This window comes from Hypomesus nipponensis, chromosome 17 (assembly GCF_054491055.1).
Source record: "Hypomesus nipponensis isolate SF chromosome 17, ASM5449105v1, whole genome shotgun sequence".
Taxonomy (NCBI): domain Eukaryota; kingdom Metazoa; phylum Chordata; class Actinopteri; order Osmeriformes; family Osmeridae; genus Hypomesus; species Hypomesus nipponensis.
Genome location: NC_140377.1, coordinates 1,767,501 through 1,785,087, shown reverse-complemented (window position 1 = coordinate 1,785,087; position 17,587 = coordinate 1,767,501). Strand labels below are relative to the sequence as shown.

Sequence of the window (17,587 nt, the reverse complement as noted above, 5' to 3'; positions counted from 1 at the left end):
TCAAACTCACTAGATAAGAAAAAAGAGCCACTAGGAAAGTCAACTGTCAAGACATAGTTTTAACGTAACTTATTTCAGCAGGTGAGTTCCAGGACGGTTAATCTCAAACTGAACACGTTGGCCAATTTGAACTTGTCTGAGTTACATCAATAACAGGAGTCAGTGATGGTATGGTTAATGCATACTGCAGGTTTTATTACAATAATCTACAGTGGCAGGATCAACAACAGGGAAGGTCCTACTCTACCTACAGTCAAAACCAGTTTTTTTTTCTCAAAAAGAAAAAGAAAAAAACAAATCTGTAAAAAACACTGAGCATTTAAAAGGAGCAAGATTGGTACACGAATTATCACATTAGAAGACATCCAAGTGTAAAATATTATGCACGTTTGAACTGCCAAAGCCTTCCTTCCACAGCAGATCGGAGAGGAGGGCAGCAATCAAACAGGATATTCAGGTGGTGTCCATCTGCAGACAGGAGAGACAACATCAGCACCATGGACTACACGATACCTCTGGAGGTCTTGGAAATGAACCCTTCTAATTAAGAAACCCTTTCAGGCACAGTTATAACACACACCCGACAAGAGAGTAGATAACTGAACAAATTAAAATGTAAAAAAAAGCTGAGTTTCTGCACACTTGCTAATGAAAAAGATGCACGACACGGAAGGATGCTTAATATGAAAAATAAAACGATCCCTATATCCCCGTCAGCCCAGACCTACCCTGGCGTTGTAGGCGTCTAGCTGAGCGTCCAGCTGTTCGGCTGAGAGTGCCTGCTTGTTGTTTCCCCGGACTCCTCGGCCCCGGCCCCTGGTCCCCCCGCCCCCAAGTGCTCCTCTGCCTCCCCGGCCTCTCTGCATGCCCCCGAACCCACCCACCCTCCTGTTCATGCCTCCTCCTCCTCGGTTCAGGCTGGAACAAAAACAGGAGCCGGTTACAACACGTCACCCATAACCAGACCGTCTCTACCAGTTGTGATGGTTAAAAATGACAGAAAAAAACCACACAATCCTTTCTAAGTCTTTGCAGTCAAAGCCAAATGAAAACACCCTTAAAAAAAAAGAGCAGGATGAAACTAATCTGTCGTTTATTTTATTTTATACACAAGTCCTCATCCGAGTCTCAAGACCGCCTAGCGCTCCTTACCCCTGCATAGGAGGGCGTCTCTGTGTGTCGATCTGTGACGTAACCAGCTGGATGTTCATGGGTCGACCTGTCAGCAGGGAGTGCTGTGGTTAGTCACCAACTCCAAACAAATCAAAACACAACGCAAGTCCAAGTGTGGAAAACACAACCACCAACTCCCTCAGTCTAGTTAGGAGGTAGTCATGGATGCTGCCTGAAGACGGGCACTAGGACCTACCGTCTAGAGGGACGCCGTTGTACTGTTTCATGGCCTTCAGGGCGTCCGCTCTCCTCTCGAAGTGGACATCGGCCGTGCCAAGGCTCCGGCCTGAGCGGTCGTAGTGAACCGCTGCCTTCTTCAATGTCCCGAACTCAGCAAACAGCTCCTGTAGGCAGGGGGCAAACACCCGTGAGCAAACCAACCAACTGCAGTGGCTAACAGGCAGGCCAAGGACGCCGTCTTCCTCAAGGTTCAATGTAGGGGGAATCTTGGTTCATCAGTACAGGCCAACTTCATTTATATATCATTTCATGTTGGCAGTGAGTTTATGGGGGACTACGGCAAACAAAGTGTTTTATTAATACAAAATACAAGTATTACCTGTATGTCTGCGTCTGACACCCCAAAGTCAAGGTTGGAGACCAGAAGCTTCCCTCCAGTTTCCACACTGGCGCCGCCTCCTCCGTTAAAGCCGTTGTCGTACATGTCGTGCTGCCATTTCTCCGGGAGCTGCAACAGACGAGAGAACGCACCTGCTGACTTCAGGCTCTCCTGTCTCTGTCAATCAGAGTCCACACGGAGGCTGGCAGGCAGGCGGGCGGCTGGGTGTTGGGGCAAGCAGACAGGGGCTCCGCTTCCACAAGGCCAGACCAAGGCAGGGATCTCTAGCACCCCCCCCCCCCCATCCCACGAGGAACACTCCCACACATACCCTCCCCAACTTTCAGATATCCCTTCCACCGTTAACACAAATGATAGGCCTACTACAGATCTAGCACAGTCTACTATGTGAGACAACTGGGTGTGAATACAGAGGCTTTACAAATGTTTCACAACGTCACACTTCAACTGTAAAGATTGTGGAAACAAATGTGCTAGAACTATACAAGCTGATAGCACATCATTGACAACTAACTATTTGAAGTTGTACACACAACACCACATTTTATCTATTGCCGTCATCTAAACCACCAACGGTTGTAATCTCAAATCCTCTGCCCACCCCTTAAGTGGTCTGCTAGCTACTGCAAGCTAACCACGTTTTCCACTGTTCTCTTGCCATCTGCGCCTCCCACCCAAGGCGCTCCAGACTGCCACCTCCGGGAAAACAATCCGAACTGGTGTAGCCCTCTTCCAGGTCGTCTCCAACGGTGCTCTGAAGTGATGAACTCATCCGAAAAAGTTCATTGGAACGCCTTAAGAAGGCTCGGAAGGATGAAGTGTCCGTGATTTAAGAGGAAAATATCTGGCTTGGACTGTGACCAGAATCGCCACCTATCCAGAGTATGCAATGGCGGATCATCATAGCGTCCATTTTGAAACCACGCCATTTTGATAGTGGCTTGTGTGATGACTGCTTATATTATTATTTGAAATTGGACATGAATAAAATACTTTTAACAGGGTTAAAGTCCGTTAGGCACTCAATCCAGAAAAGATCACACCGGTTAGGTGTCGGTCAAGCAAGCGCAGATTGTAGAAACCCGCCAGCCACTCCCAAACAAAGGACGCCTTCACCAAGATGTGAGCGCTGGAACCAAAACTACTCCAATGTGCGGGGGTGGGGGGGCAACTTCCAAATGTAGAGGGGATTTTCAATGCGGTGGTTTCCAGGACACCAGCCGGATGTTTTGGGGGGGAAAGGGGTGAAAGATACATTTAAACGACTGTTGAAGACTAACTAATTCGGTGATGGTTTGAGGATGCTGGATCAAAATGGCACCATGTAGGCCGTGCGCAGATGATCCCGGTTAGCCAGTGTGGCTAACGTTAGCTAGCTTGCTCCAACGCCTCTTCTTAAAAAAAGATGTTTAACATACGGGTTGGGGTAAAGGACACATTAAGCATTCAATTTCCATTCAAACTCAACCGCAATTTAGTGAGCCTCCCTCATAATTCGAGGTTAACTCGACGGTTAAGCGCTCGATTGCCTAGCAGCAAGCGGCCACCAGGCTTTTGCAGGTTACCCGATGTTTTCCTTTTTCCTCTCCTCATTCCTCTAATTTTCTCATACCCTGCTGTACGGTGTAGGTCTGCCTCTACCACGGATCAGGTTCGGTCGATTCCTCAAGGGGCCGGATCCTCCACCACGGCCTCCAAAGCCTCCACCGGCGCCTCGCCCAACACTCCCACCTCGGCCCCCGCCAGAGCCTCCTCGGCCGCGGCCTCTTCCACCGCGGCCTCCTGCTCCACCTCGCTGAACCCTGTTCTGTTTGATAATATCATCTAGAGACATATCCATTTTATCGGCCATGATGTTAACGCTTAACAATATTGTCAGCGAACTTGGAAAAAAAGATAGCCTAGCCTAGTCCCTGTCTTGTTTAAACGCGCCGGCGGGCTGTCTTCTCGAAGTCTTCAACCGGGAAAAAATACGTAAGTGACGTAGGGAGGCGGCTAATCTTTATTAGCGAGAGTCCCTCCCCTTGTGTATGTCGCACAAGATGACATCACTGTTGTGGTTCCTCCCAGTTTTCTGGGCAATGGGCACTACAAGAACCACTTAAATCCACTACATTTTTAGAATTTTCTTATATATACATGTGATATTCTGTGCTTTAGAACCACACTCTAATTGGAAATAAAGTGGGTAGGTATTGTATTAAGGCTTTATTGTGAGCCCACAGCTAAAGACCAACACAAAAACGCATTGAGAAATATTGTAAAAGTTTTTATTCAATGTTTTGTTTCAAGGCCGGGAAGTCAATTTAGGGCAGTATACTGACAGGAAGTCTACTTGAAGTCCATTTGAATGGGGGAATAATTAACAATAAAAATGTTGGCGTCGCTACTGAATAATATTTGGCTTCCAAAACTCGCCTGTACAGTCTTGATTAAATTCCAATACATCTACAATTCATTTATCAAACTATCCTCTCCCCAAAAAATATAGAAATAAAAAAAGTCAGCCCTTCAGCATTCTCCTCCATAGTTATGTTTGTAGATTGATAAGAAAACAAGGGTTTCTATTTAAGACTGCAGTCTTTTGTGTGTGTCCCTGTGAAGAGTTTGTGTACAGTTTTGTACCTCGGCATCAGGTTGTGTCAGCACATGTCATTGATACTCTGAATCTGTCCCGTTCACGATTAAAAAAAAACTGAATGAACATGAAGTACTCATGACTTAGGAATCAAGAGCCAGGAGAAGAGGAAGATCCCAGTCCTCTTGCATTCCACCCATATGAGGCGGGGGGGTAGAGAGCATGGGGACCATATCAACTCTGATGTTCATTTCTGGACATCAGCTTCACTGTGACCACAGTTAAGTGGGCAGCGTGTTGTGATCCAGGGGGTAAAAAGAGAGAGATATAGAGAAAGAGAGATGAAAAGAGAGAGAGAGAGACAGGAAGGGATGGGTCTATATTCTGAGCTGGCCAGAGAGGCTGGAAGGCTGACAGGAGGTTGGCGTGGGATCAAGTTCCAGAGGATACGAGGTGGAGAGAGAAGCTACCGGACTGGCAGGACGAGACTAGGACTTCTTGGCTTCCTGTGTGTTGCGTCTCTTCATGTCACTCAGATCCACTGGTGTAAAAGCTGGAGGAGAGCGACAGCAAAGTTACTGTTACTACTCTGTAAGAACGCACACAAATAAAAAGCATATGAACTGTTATTCAATATCAGTGGTCTTCAGTCCTGTTACGGGACAGCTACTTTTCTGTATGTTTCGGCTCCAACACTAATTTAGCACACCTGATTCTAATAATTAGCTGGTTGATGTTCAGCTTAGTTAGAACTGCAGTTGGAACAAAAACCTACAGGAAAGTGGCACTCCAGGAACAGGGTTGGAAACCACTGTTCTAGATGATTCCCTGTAATCTCTGTATTCACACACTATTAAATATGTTGTTCAATTGAAATGTGTTTAACTACAAGTTCTTCTGGTTCCACCCATTGGCACTTATTTGCTTTTCACAATGTATGCTTCATGTTCTGGCTGGCCGCAATGTTTTTGGGGCCATCTCATTGTTTATGATCATTGACCTATGCACTTTTTGTAAAGCTCTCTCTTGTATGTTGCTTTGGATAAAAGCGTCTGCTAAATGAATAAATGTAAATACTGCCAGTGCGCTTTAAGAGTTCTTCTCTGTTAGTCTCCCTGATGCATCTTTGACACGTACAATGGAGGTTTGGGTTAGGGTTCTTCTCCACGTACTCCTGGGGTCCACGGTCGTTGCGCTCGCTGTTCTGCGGTGATCTGATGTCCCTGACAACACATTGCCAGGCTGGGGACGGAAAGATGACACGCGTCAGAACACGGTTAGGGTCACGTGACCTTTTAGTCGTGTTCATTCACCGACATCGTCACGACAACGTCATTCAGAAAAACAGACTGAGATGCTGTGTGGCATGTTTCGTGTCTGATGGAGGGGGTTGCTGATCTGATGTGAGACTTAGGTGTGGGTACGTTTTACATTTACAAATGTATTCATTTAGCAGATGCTACCTAATAGGGCCTACAATGTGTCACAGTTTTGAGAATGAAGGGAAGGAGCATTATGGGATGCATTATTACGTATTGGAACACGGTCAGAGCTCCGTGACAGACATGCAGTCCATCCTCGAGTACACATCAACGGATCAAAGCGAGGCTTTTGACAGTTACTCACTGTCGTGAATGAAGCGCACATTCTCCTCGTGAGCTGGAGTGAAGAGCTCCCCAGTGTTGGTGGGGGATCTGGGGCTGGAGGTTCGCTTGTAGCTGTTAACCATTCTGGGAGCCGAGCTGGAGGACAAACAGCAAGTTCAACAGGAGACATACATGACCAAGCTACATATAGAGAGACAGACAGAGAGACAGACAGACAGAGACACAGAGACAGAGAGACAAACAGAGAGAGACAGAGACAAAGAGAGACAGACAGAGAGAGAGACAGAGAGGGACAGAGACAGACACAGACAGAGACAAACAGAGAGAGAGATACAGAGATACAGAGAGAGAGAGAGAGAGAGAGAGAGAGAGAGAGAGAGAGAGAGAGAGAGAGAAAGAGAAAGAGAGAGAGAGAGAGAGAGAGAGAGAGAGAGAGAGAGAGAGAGAGAGAGAGGAAAGTGGTTGTCTGGCAGGCAGCAGTGTGTTCCTTCTCCTTTCTCTCCAACATGTACAATTCTTACACATTCTGTAAGTATAGGAGATCAAGCAGGACATGAAAATATGGTTCGTCTGGTCTATCAAGATCAGCCAGTTCAATTTCTTCCTGAAGTACTTTCACTTATTGTCCACATTCCAGTGATTGGAATGTAATGTTTACCAGGAATTAGCCACTACAAAAGAGATGTCTGAATGAGGCTACAGGACTTACGCGACTTAATATTTCGTGTTACCTTGTCATTCTGTTTGCAGTCTGCACTCCCTCTTCACTCCTCTCTGGTGGACTGATAGGAGTTGGAGAGAGAAACGTTTGATAGCTTCTGTTGTACCTCTGAAATGATAATGTGACTGTTCGTTCAATCATTTCATATTAATACAATAGTGAACATTCAGCAACTTGTCAAATGTCCACAACGGAACTATTATAAAGACAACAGTGATAAACACAAAACGTTTGTAGCTACCTAGCTAACTGGTAAAACATTTGCTACTGTAACGGCACACAACAGGGCTTTGTTTACATTCTTTTTGCTAGTAGCATCAAGCTAACGTCAATAGCTAACATATAAGCTAGCTAGCTAGCGCAATATATAACAGTAACGACTAACGTTAGCTTTTCAGCTAGCTAGGCTTGCTAATTGTTAAACAGCAGGATGGCTGGATGCGTCGCAAAAGGCACGTTGTTTTTCTTGAATAAAATTATCTAATTGAAACTACCTGTTAAAACAAATCAGCATTGACATTAAAACGGTAATACGTGGATGTGTGATTTTACGCCGAGTCTGTATAATTACACAGAAAGACCTACAGTACTGTAATCTGGCGTTGCTGTTTCAGTACACATTAGCAAGCTAACAAAAGCCATTTCTTGCATGTTGATTTTCTTTCTGCAAACACTCAAAATTCGTAAAACAAGGCTAGTATTAACAATCCGTTAAATTACCTATCGATTAATGGTTTATATGTATTCGGGACATTTATAAAAAAAATATATATATATTTAAGAACCTGTCTTCAGATCCCTTTTCCTTTCGCTTTCTTTATTTCCCAAACAAGTATAGCTTCAGCAAGTTAGCCAGGCCTATCGTTGGCTAAAACGTTGCCAATGCCAACCAATCATTTCCGGGCAACGTGAACGGAAGTAGAGCTACCTGGTCTGAAGTCTGTTCTGAAAGGGAAGAGACGCTCTATTTTAAATGGACTTCGGTGTTGATGGAGACAATAGCTGACCATGGACCAGTTGTTAGATTCATCACAGGTGCGTGGAGCACAAGTGACATCGTGCGAAGTCAGCATTAAAGGTGAAGCTTGCAAATCACATCACGGTGGTTCAAAGGTCATACGTATAAGCATCTGGCAAAATAAATGTCATGATCCCTGTTAATATGATACGATCAGTGTGGAATCGTGTATATTGTTGAAGATGGACACAACTGGCAGCCAGATGCTTACTGCGGTGCGGCCTGAGAGCTCAAACTATTGCCTCAACCAATTATGCTTGAATTAATTAACAAATAAAGAGAAATAAACTTGTGTGTCCTTACAGGGATTTTTAAACATATGTTTGTAGTCTACGTATGTGGTATCGTGTGTTTGTGTATCAACACGAGATCATCAATCGAGAAGTGAAAAGAATTGTAATATTTATCAAAAAGAGCAGCTTTATTTATGAAAACATAGTATGTACAAAACAAGAACAAAACAAAAAATGATAAGACTTTCATTGACGACATTCAGTTAAAATGAGCAGAATACCATTAATATTGTAGATCTTTCAACATACAGTTATAACCCTAGTTATAACATGCACTTTGTAGAACTTGTATAACATGATATGTTAAAAACACCACCTGAGATGACACACTGCAACAGCACAGGGTCACACATGGCAACAGCACAGGGTCACACATGGCAACAGCACAGGGTCACACATGGCAACAGCACAGGGTCACACATGGCAACAGCACGGGGTCACACATGGCAACAGCACAGGGTCACACATGGCAACAGCACAGGGTCACACATGGCAACAGCACAGGGTCACACATGGCAACAGTACGGGGTCACACATGGCAACAGCACGGGGTCACACATGGCAACAGCACAGGGTTACACATGGCATGAACGGTGTTTCTTGTTGACACCTGGCTAGATCAACACACTGTCTTGGTAAATCCTAAAAAGCTAGGGGTTTCTCTCCATCTGCCCTGCAGGGAAGGAGCACTCAGCCCAGTTTACACAAAACATGGATACTACATGCCCAAATCACAGACACCTACAATGTTGTTTTTGTTGCTGTCGATGGCACAGTATGCGCAGACTCCACAATAGTGCCGATGAAGCATCCATGACAGTCCCGTGTATGACATAACGCTGATCTAGCGAGTCAAAGTTTGAAACATTCCATTAGGAGACGCCTTCATCCAAAGCGACGTACAGGAGTGGATTTGAAACACGTGACCTCTTGATCTGCAGTCACATGACATTCCACTGAGCTGTAGGGATCAGGGAGTTAAATCATCCAGATGTTCTTGTTGGCTACTTGTTGGTATTAAGCTGAACCACGAGTATTCCTGTGCCACGTCACTGAAAGCACGTGGCTTGTTTTATTTTGCCATGTTGCGCAACAGTAGATGGCGCTGTTCTGATGGTAATACCTCCTGGCATCAGGTCGTCGTGGTTACGTCACCCTCAGACCAAAGCATGGAACTTGGTTTGCTTGTTGGTGTGGTGTGTGTTGATTGATATGGGGTGTGTACAGCGTGAAGCACCAAACAGCAGGTCATTCTTTTCTTTGAAGCAAAGCGAGATAAAGGCACTTTTACAAAGCGTATCCAAATCGATATATGAATATAAAAATAAGCCCTCCGAAAAGCAAACTGTGTAGAGGCGTTGCGAAGCTCTTCAGCTGGGGTACAGACACAGCATGACCCACACTTCCCACTCCTGTGTCCAGCCTGACCAGTCCATTCTCCATCCACTTCCCCCAGTGTCTGGACCAGGGAAGTACATCTGACCGCATATCTATCCATCCATCCATCCGTCTATTCACATCCTTCTACCCATCCATCCACCTGTCCATATTTCCATCCATCCATCCTCCGTCCACCCATCTGTGTGCCTACCCCAGGACTCATCATCCTGTTACACACATCCTGTCAGGAACACCTTCACCAGGTCTTTGTTCTCAGGGTCGATGAGGTCAGAGGGCTTCTCCCCACTCTCGTTCTGAGCCTCACAGCTGGCTCCCAGCGACAGGAGGTACCTAGTGGAACAACAGCTCCTGTTAGGGGCTCAGGTGAACGTGATCACAGGTAGTCCAGGGCTACACCATGTTTGGTCTGGACCTGGCTGGCTGTGTTCTGTCAGGTGATTCAAGTTAGGAAGGTCTGTGGACTTTTGTATCAAGCATTGACCTCCTTGGTAATAGATATCCCTCTCATGAGCTTTAATAGGAAAAAATGTATCTGTGCATGTGTGCATAATGGATTGTAAATATGTGTGTGTGTGACTGAATGTGTGTGTGTGCCTGAATGTGTGTGTGTCTAACCTGGCGATGTCAGGGTAGCCGTCGCTGCAGGCCATGTGGAGAGCGGTCCAGCCGTCCTCGTCCCTCTGGTGGACGTCTGCTCCGTACTTCACCAGCAGCTTCACACACTCCAGGTTCCCTGACAACACCGCCTCGTGGATGGCTGCCATACCTGCAGACAGAGAAAGACACAGAGAGAGAGAGAGAGAGAGAGAGAGAGAGAGAGAGAGGTAGAGACACAGAAAGAGAGAGAGAGAGAAAGGTAGAGACAGAGAGAGAGAGGTAGAGACAGAGAGAGAGAGAGAGAGAGAGAGAGAGAGCGAGAGAGAGAGAGAGAGAGAGAGAGAGGGGTAGAGAGAGGTAGAGACAGAGAGAGAGAGGTACAGAGACAGAGAGGGAGAGATATAGAGAGAAAGATGTAGAGGGAAAGAGACAGGTGGAGACATACATGGGTATAAGTACAAACTTAAATACATGACAGTTCAGCCAATGAGTATGTGAATATGCAAAATGAGTACATTTCAAGTACACTTCCAATTGTGTGGAAAATGAAACTCGAATGAAACTGAACATAAGCCCTCATTAAATACATTTAAATGAGATTGAAGTATACTTCTTGTCCACTTGGGGTCCTTCCTTGCTTCCTGTTGTAGCTGCTAACACTGACACTCCATACATGGCCCTGGAAGAGGGTGGCGCTGCCCTCCCCCTCCCTCCCTCACTCTGCCCTCCCCCTCCCTCCCTCACTCTGCCCTCCCCCTCCCTCCCTCACTCTGCCCTCCCCCTCCCTCCCTCACTCTGCCCTCCCCCTCCCTCCCTCACTCTGCCCTCCCTCCCTCCCCCTCCCTCACTCTGCCCTCCCCCTCCCTCACTCTGCCCTCCCCCTCCCTCCCTCTGCCCTCCCCCTCCCTCCCTCTGCCCTCCCCCTCCCTCCCTCTGCCCTCCCCCTCCCTCCCTCACTCTGCCCTCCCCAGCCCTCCCTCCCTCACTCTGCCCTCCCCCTCCCTCCCTCACTCTGCCCTCCCCCTCCCTCCCTCACTCTGCCCTCCCCCTCCCTCACTCTGCCCTCCCCAGCCCTCCCTCCCTCCCTCACTCTGCCCTCCCCAGCCCTCCCTCACTCTGCCCTCCCCCTCCCTCCCTCACTCTGCCCTCCCCCTCCCTCCCTCACTCTGCCCTCCCCAGCCCTCCCTCCCTCCCTCACTCTGCCCTCCCCAGCCCTCCCTCACTCTGCCCTCCCCCTCCCTCCCTCACTCTGCCCTCCCCACCCCTCCCTCCCTCACTCTGCCCTCCCCAGCCCTCCCTCACTCTGCCCTCCCCAGCCCTCCCTCACTCTGCCCTCCCCACCCCTCCCTCACTCTGCCCTCCCCCTCCCTCCCTCACTCTGCCCTCCCCAACCCTCCCTCACTCTGCCCTCCCCAGCCCTCCCTCACTCTGCCCTCCCCAACCCTCCCTCCCTCACTCTGCCCTCCCCAACCCTCCCTCACTCTGCCCTCCCCAACCCTCCCTCCCTCACTCTGCCCTCCCCAACCCTCCCTCCCTCACTCTGCCCTCCCCAGCCCTCCCTCACTCTGCCCTCCCCAACCCTCCCTCACTCTGCCCTCCCCAACCCTCCCTCCCTCTGCCCTGCCCTGCCCTGGCCTGGCCTGGCCTGGCCTGGCCTGGCCTGGCCTGGCCTGGCCTGGCCTGGCCTGGCCTGGCCTGGCCTGGCCTGGCCTGGCCTGGCCTCCCCCTGCCCGGCCCTGCCCTGCCCTGCCCTGCCCTCCCCCTGCCCTGCCCTGCCCTGCCCTCCCCTCCCCTCCCCTCCCCTCCCCTCCCCTCCCCTCCCCTCCCCTCCCCTCCCCTCCCCTCCCCTCCCCTCCCCTCCCCTCCCCTCCCCTCCCCTCCCCTCCCCTCCCCTCCCTCTGCCCTGGCCTCCCTCTGCCCTCCCTCTGCCCTGGCCTCCCTCTGCCCTGGCCTCTCAACAGCCAGGCTCCTGTCTCACTCTCACCCTTGCACATGGGGAGACCAGCCTTGCCACCTGCCTTGCAACCTGATTGAGACTAAACAATTGAATTTAAATCATTGTTGAGGGCTATAAAAATTATATTAAATTTGAAACAATTTGATTCAGTGATGATCTTAGGTTACTTGACACGTCAAAGGTTAAGTGTTAAAGGTTAAAAGTCGAGGGTTAGACAGCTGCTCATCCTCACCCGACAGGAAGACATTGTCCAGGCGTATTTTCCTCGCCCTGATGAAGCGCCCGATCTGCTCCAGCTCCCCTCGTCGGATGCAGTCCTGGAAGATGATGTCATTAGGGAAACGCACGGCGCGGACGGGCTTGACGGTGACGGGCGCCGATGGCGGGGGCGGGGCCTTAGCCGGTGCCCGCGGGGTCGCAGAGCTGTAGCGCGGAGGCTTGCTGTACGACGGCGTGTAACTGGAGACGGTCTTGTGGGACGGCGTATAAAGAGACGAAGCGTAGTTTGTGGGGGTGTAGTTTGTGGGGGTGTACTTGGTCGGTGTGTAGTGGGTCGGAGTGTACTTGGTTGACGTGTATTGTGTAGGTGTGTATGTGGGGGTGTACTGTGTTGGTGTGTACTGGCTGTAGCGCGTGTACGATGACACCGGCAGATTGTAGCTGTACTTCATCCTTCCGGAAAACACGGCGGAACCTCCTCTCACAGGAAGAGAGGAGGAACAGGAGGAGGAATGGGAGAAATCCAAGGAAACTCTAGAATCCACAGGGCAACAATCCAGACACTCGGAGACTGTAGTCCTGCAAGGTCCTTACGCACGTCCCCTCCTGTTGCACAAGTCCCAACTGCTCCTTCTTTTTAAGGTGTTGACTCTCTCTCTCTCTCTCTCTCTCTCTCTCTCTCTCTCTCTCTCTCTCTCTCTCTCTCTCTCTCACTTTGTCCTCTTTCTTGCAGTTTATCCGTCCGATTGTCTAGCTCTTCTCGAGGTGTTTTTTCCCTGTGTGTGTAACTGTGTCCTCGGTCTCTGCTCAGTGTGTGGCTCTGAGGGGGCAGGCAGGAGCGGGTCCCTATATTCCCTCTGTTGGGCTATTTTTGGGGGCACCATCCCTCCTATTGAATGACCAGCTTAGAAGTGAGTGTCCCTCGCCTTGCTCCACCCCTCAGTACAGTCACACGCTCCCTGGCATTGCCTCCACCCTCCAGCTCATAAACCCCCAGTGCCAGCACCCCCACCCAAGCCCCCGTACACTGTAACAGGTCAGATTTACTTTCAAATGTGTGCGATTGCACACAGTTGTATTACGTAAGTTGTTTAAAAGACACTTGTTTAAGTATCATAACCACACACATGTTTGTGTGTACTAACTGCTATTGGCTATTCTCATGTAGATGTTGATGATCTGATCAGTCTGGACAAACATTTTGAAAACAGCTGAGTGGAATGATCTGACGTATGTGTAGTCTCCCAATCCGGAAGTGGCCTATCCACCACACACACTGAGGAAGCTTGGCTACTGGCTCTGATCCACACCCTCACCAGTACAGTCTACAGGAGGGTCTGATCCACACCCTCACCAGTACAGTCTACAGGAGGGTCTGATCCACACCCTCACCAGTACAGTCTACAGGAGGGTCTGATCCACACCCTCACCAGTACAGTCTACAGGAGGGTCTGATCCACACCCTCACCAGTACAGTCTACAGGAGGGTCTGATCCACACCCTCACCAGTACAGTCTACAGGAGGGTCTGATCCACACTCTCACCAGTACAGTCTACAGGAGGGTCTGATCCACACCCTCACCAGTACAGTCTACAGGAGTGGCTGAAGATTTTGCGTTCTCCAGTCTGCAGCGCTGCAGAAGGAGCTACACATATTCCAGTCGACAGCTGAGGGTTATTAATTGTTTGGAGCATGTTTTGCGTGGTGTTTGGGCCAGGCTCCTTCAAATGGCTCCCCCAGCCTCCACATGAAGTCATGGTGGGTCAGTGCATGAGGTATCAGTCACGTGTGCATGATCCTGAAGGTGATTCATGTGCATGGTCAGAGGATCGTTCCTTGTGGCAAAGAGACACTGAGAGACACTTAGAGAGAGAGACACACTGAGAGAGAGAGATAGAGAGAGACTGATAGAGACACACTGAGAGAGAGACACTGAGAGAGAGACAGAGAGAGAGAGACACTGAGAGACACTGAGAGAGAGAGAGACACACTGAGAGAGAGAGATAGAGAGAGACTGATAGAGACACACTGAGAGAGAGACACACTGAGAGAGAGACAGAGAGAGAGAGACACTGAGAGAGAGAGAGACTGATAGAGACACACTGAGAGAGAGACACACTGAGAGAGAGACAGAGAGAGAGAGACACTGAGAGAGAGAGAGACTGAGAGAGACATACTGAGAGAGACACTGAGACAGAGAGAGAGAGAGAGACACTGAGAGAGAGAGACACTGAGAGAGAGACAGAAAGAGAGAGAGACACTGAGAGAGAGCTGTGGTGTTCAATGGCAACAAAGAGAGATCCACTCTGCTTCAGGCAGTTTCCAAATCTCTCTGTTCTGTAATCTCTCTGCTGGTGTTATGGCCTGTACTGGTTACATCACAGCCAGCACACCCAAACCTCTTTCTATGAAAACAACTGTGTCTTTGATTGTGAACTAGAAGAAGGTCAGAGATACAAGTTCAATCCTTCAAAACACTGCAGCTCACAAACAAGTTCCTCAATATCGCAATGTGCTACGTGACTGCACAAACAAACCGGTGTTTGGTGCAGATCTGTTCAGTCAACAACTGGGCACAGAGAGGGAATATGTTACGTTCAAGATCAGAAATTTCCCACCTGTCTTAATGAACTCATGTAAACACCACTGGCCAGACCACATGACCTCCAACCTCCAACCTACACCTGCCCCCTGCCTGGCCGCCCAATCGCATCGCTCCGTTTGGAACACGGAGTAAGCAAGCACTGCCTCGACCAACTGTTGTGTCATATGGGTCATAAATCCACCCCGCTAATTTTAACCCTTCGCTCAATACGGCATCAAAAGGTCAGATGTTTTTGGCCGTCAAAATGTTGGTGCTCCAGAGTACAGAGCTGTGATGAATATGAACACAATGAACAGGAACACAATGACACGTATTGAGGGACTTACTGCGCTTGTTGGTTAGTTAACTGATTAAACTACTTGTACTCGCTGTGATTTATATTATTGTTGCTTGCTTTCCTCCTGGTACACTCTGGGCACGTTTGAGGATCAAGTTGTTTAATTGTAACTTGTTCAACTGCATGCTCTTCTGGTTCCACCCATTGGTACTAATTTGCTTTTCACAAAGTATGCTTCATGTTCTGGCTACCCGCAATGATTTTCTTCTTCATCTCGTTGTTTATGATCATTGACCTATGCACTTTTTGTAAAGCTCTCTCTTGTATGTCGCTTTGGACTAAATGTAAATGTAATGAACATTCTACAAGCTGGTTTACAGTGGGATTCAGGTTTTATATCATGACACTGTAAAATATAATTACAGCGTGTATGTGTGTGTGTCTGTGTGTGTGTGCTTGGGCATGTTAGAGTAAGTGTGTGTGAGTGTGTGTGAGAGTGTGGCTGAGTGAGAAATTCTGCGCTTTTGGGTGTGTGGGCGAGAAAAAGAGAGAGTGCTTTTTCTGTGTGTGTGAGAGAAGGCATCTATCCGTTTCTAAGAATGTGCGTGTCTGTGTGTGTTTTTGTGTGTGTGTGCATGAGTGTGTGTGTGTGTGCACATGATCTAAGTGCCTTGGGAGCCAAACCTGGACATGCCAGAGAAGTTGCTGCTAAGAACATGGCTGCTCTCCACTGGTTTACTGTTACCGAGGGACTCGCATGTCCTGATCAACAACCTGATAGAAGACATGGCTGTCCCCTGCCTGGGTGGAGCCCTGCGCTGGATCATCTCACTGCATTTGACCCTTAACCCTTCACGGGAGTCCGGAACACACCAGGATCTGTCCTGATTGGTTGGAAGGAAGACGGAGGGGCCTGCACGACTAAACATACAACATTCCACCAGTTCTGCGCTAATTCTTTTTACTGTGACCGTGGTGTTCCTGTGCTGCCCCCCTACTTCCTGTCCTCCGCCCAGGACAGGGAGCTAAAGGCGGGATGGTGGGAGAGAGCTGTCTAGACTAATGGAGGTGAGAGTAACTGGATGTTAAGAGTGTATATAGAGTTCCTCTGCTTCTTATAAGTAAAGAGGAAGGGGGGGGGGGAATAATGGTGTTACCCCTTCCTGACATACACACCCCTAGTCAGTATGCACACACACACACACACACACACACCATAGGACAATCAGAAATATTTCTTTATTGCCCCCCTTGGATACAAGCCAAGAGTGGAACTCACACTTTCGGTGTGTGTCTACAGCTCACAGACTGCCTTCTAAACATAGTCCCCTTCCTTTCCACCCTGCCTGTCTAGGGGTCCATGTCACACACTGACAGATGACCGAAGATGTACCTTGGTGATGGAGACTTACATTTACATGTATTCATTTAGCAGACGCTCTTATCCAGAGCGTCTTACAGTAAGTACAGGGACATTCTCCCCGAGGCAAGTAGGGTGAAGTGCCTTACCCAAGGACACGATGTCATTTTGCACGTCCGGGAATCGAACCAGCAACCTTCTAATTAATAGCCCGACTCCCTGACCGCTCAGCCATCTGACCTCCATCTGACTTCCAGATGTCTGAATCACAGAGCCCCTCTGTCAGAGGCAGAACCAGACACAGGGTGGCAGACAGACAGACAGACAGACAGACACACAGGGTGGCAGAACCCAAGGGTCAGACTGTTTCCCACTGTAGCCCCCCCCCCCCCCCGGTCACCTCAACCCCCCCCCCCCCCCACACACACACACACACCTCAATGCATTACACTGCATTTCTACCTTTCATCCTTCACCCGCCTGAATGGTGACACCGTCCCTGCTCCCTGTCACACGACCAGACGGTCAGGTGATCCTGTGAGGGACACAGGGTCCTTATAAGGGCAGAGCTGCAGGAACAGAACTAAAGGGTTAGGACACTGCCAAGGCCAGGGGCATTAACCTGCTAACAACAAGCTGACGGGCAAGTTGAAACACCACATAGCAGCCCCCCAGACCCAGATTCCTCAGCTACCTGTTGACTCTCATTAATCCTGCGGGAGCATTGTGCCTGTGTGTGAGGCTCACTATTCTTGGACACGAGGCCAGGGAGGTCTGTGGGGGCACAAACACAGATCTAACACTGCCCTGACCAGGGAGGTCTGTGGGGGCACAAACACAGATCTAACACTGCCCTGACCAGGGAGGTCTGTGGGGGCACAAACACAGATCTAACACTGCCCTGACCAGGGAGGTCTGTGGGGGCACAAACACAGATCTAACACTGCCCTGACCAGGGAGGTCTGTGGGGGCACAAACACAGATCTAACACTGCCCTGACCAGGGAGGTCTGTGGGGGCACAAACACAGATCTAACACTGCCCTGACCAGGGAGGTCTGTGGGGGCACAAACACAGATCTAACACTGCCCTGACCAGGGAGGTCTGTGGGGGCACAAACACAGATCTAACACTGCCCTGACCAGGGAGGTCTGTGGGGGCACAAACACAGATCTAACACTGCCCTGACCAGGGAGGTCTG

The 17,587-nt window shown here is 49.1% G+C and overlaps 3 protein-coding genes across 6 annotated transcripts; all 3 read right to left on the bottom strand.

Moving 5' to 3' along the window:
- Positions 1-166: 166 nt before the first annotated feature.
- alyref (Aly/REF export factor) lies at positions 167-3,739 on the bottom strand. 2 transcript variants are annotated; one of them, XM_084678684.1, is made up of 6 exons: positions 3,366-3,739; positions 1,733-1,861; positions 1,370-1,517; positions 1,153-1,219; positions 729-918; positions 167-468 (listed from the first exon to the last, which is right to left on the bottom strand). In XM_084678684.1, the coding sequence occupies exons 1-6, from the start codon at positions 3,603-3,605 to the stop codon at positions 454-456; spliced, it is 789 nt and encodes a 262-aa protein (XP_084534810.1). In that variant the 5' UTR covers positions 3,606-3,739; the 3' UTR covers positions 167-453. The 2 variants fall into 2 exon arrangements, with proteins under 2 accessions (XP_084534810.1, XP_084534811.1); XM_084678685.1 differs by lacking the exon at positions 3,366-3,739 and adding an exon at positions 2,355-3,331.
- Positions 3,740-4,006: 267 nt separating this feature from the next.
- On the bottom strand, positions 4,007-7,700 carry mcrip1 (MAPK regulated corepressor interacting protein 1). 3 transcript variants are annotated; one of them, XM_084678711.1, is made up of 5 exons: positions 7,588-7,700; positions 6,670-6,767; positions 5,958-6,073; positions 5,469-5,573; positions 4,007-4,884 (listed from the first exon to the last, which is right to left on the bottom strand). In XM_084678711.1, the coding sequence occupies exons 2-5, from the start codon at positions 6,675-6,677 to the stop codon at positions 4,820-4,822; spliced, it is 294 nt and encodes a 97-aa protein (XP_084534837.1). In that variant the 5' UTR covers positions 6,678-6,767; positions 7,588-7,700; the 3' UTR covers positions 4,007-4,819. The 3 variants fall into 3 exon arrangements, with proteins under 3 accessions (XP_084534837.1, XP_084534836.1, XP_084534838.1); XM_084678710.1 differs by lacking the exon at positions 7,588-7,700 and adding an exon at positions 7,445-7,579; XM_084678712.1 differs by lacking the exon at positions 7,588-7,700 and adding an exon at positions 7,380-7,540.
- Positions 7,701-8,077: 377 nt separating this feature from the next.
- Positions 8,078-13,057, bottom strand: ppp1r27a (protein phosphatase 1, regulatory subunit 27a). The gene is made up of 3 exons (XM_084678688.1): positions 12,158-13,057; positions 9,987-10,137; positions 8,078-9,701 (listed from the first exon to the last, which is right to left on the bottom strand). The coding sequence occupies exons 1-3, from the start codon at positions 12,594-12,596 to the stop codon at positions 9,581-9,583; spliced, it is 711 nt and encodes a 236-aa protein (XP_084534814.1). The 5' UTR covers positions 12,597-13,057; the 3' UTR covers positions 8,078-9,580.
- Positions 13,058-17,587: the final 4,530 nt, after the last annotated feature.

Coding starts and splice junctions, on each gene's coding strand:
- alyref (XM_084678684.1), bottom strand. CDS start 3,605: ATGGCCGATAAAATGGATATGTCTCTAGATGATATTATCAAACAGAAC. Junction 1,518..1,732: donor TGTCAGACGCAGACATACAG/GTAATACTTGTA, acceptor CCCTGCCTACAG/GAGCTGTTTGCTGAGTTCGG. Junction 919..1,152: donor AGACGCCCTCCTATGCAGGG/GTAAGGAGCGCT, acceptor TTTTTGTTCCAG/CCTGAACCGAGGAGGAGGAG.
- mcrip1 (XM_084678711.1), bottom strand. Junction 5,574..5,957: donor TGTGCGCTTCATTCACGACA/GTGAGTAACTGT, acceptor TTCCGTCCCCAG/CCTGGCAATGTGTTGTCAGG. Junction 4,885..5,468: donor CCCTAACCCAAACCTCCATT/GTACGTGTCAAA, acceptor GCTCTCCTCCAG/CTTTTACACCAGTGGATCTG.
- ppp1r27a (XM_084678688.1), bottom strand. CDS start 12,596: ATGAAGTACAGCTACAATCTGCCGGTGTCATCGTACACGCGCTACAGC. Junction 10,138..12,157: donor GGACAATGTCTTCCTGTCGG/GTGAGGATGAGC, acceptor CTCTGTCTGCAG/GTATGGCAGCCATCCACGAG. Junction 9,702..9,986: donor GGCTACCCTGACATCGCCAG/GTTAGACACACA, acceptor TTGTTCCACTAG/GTACCTCCTGTCGCTGGGAG.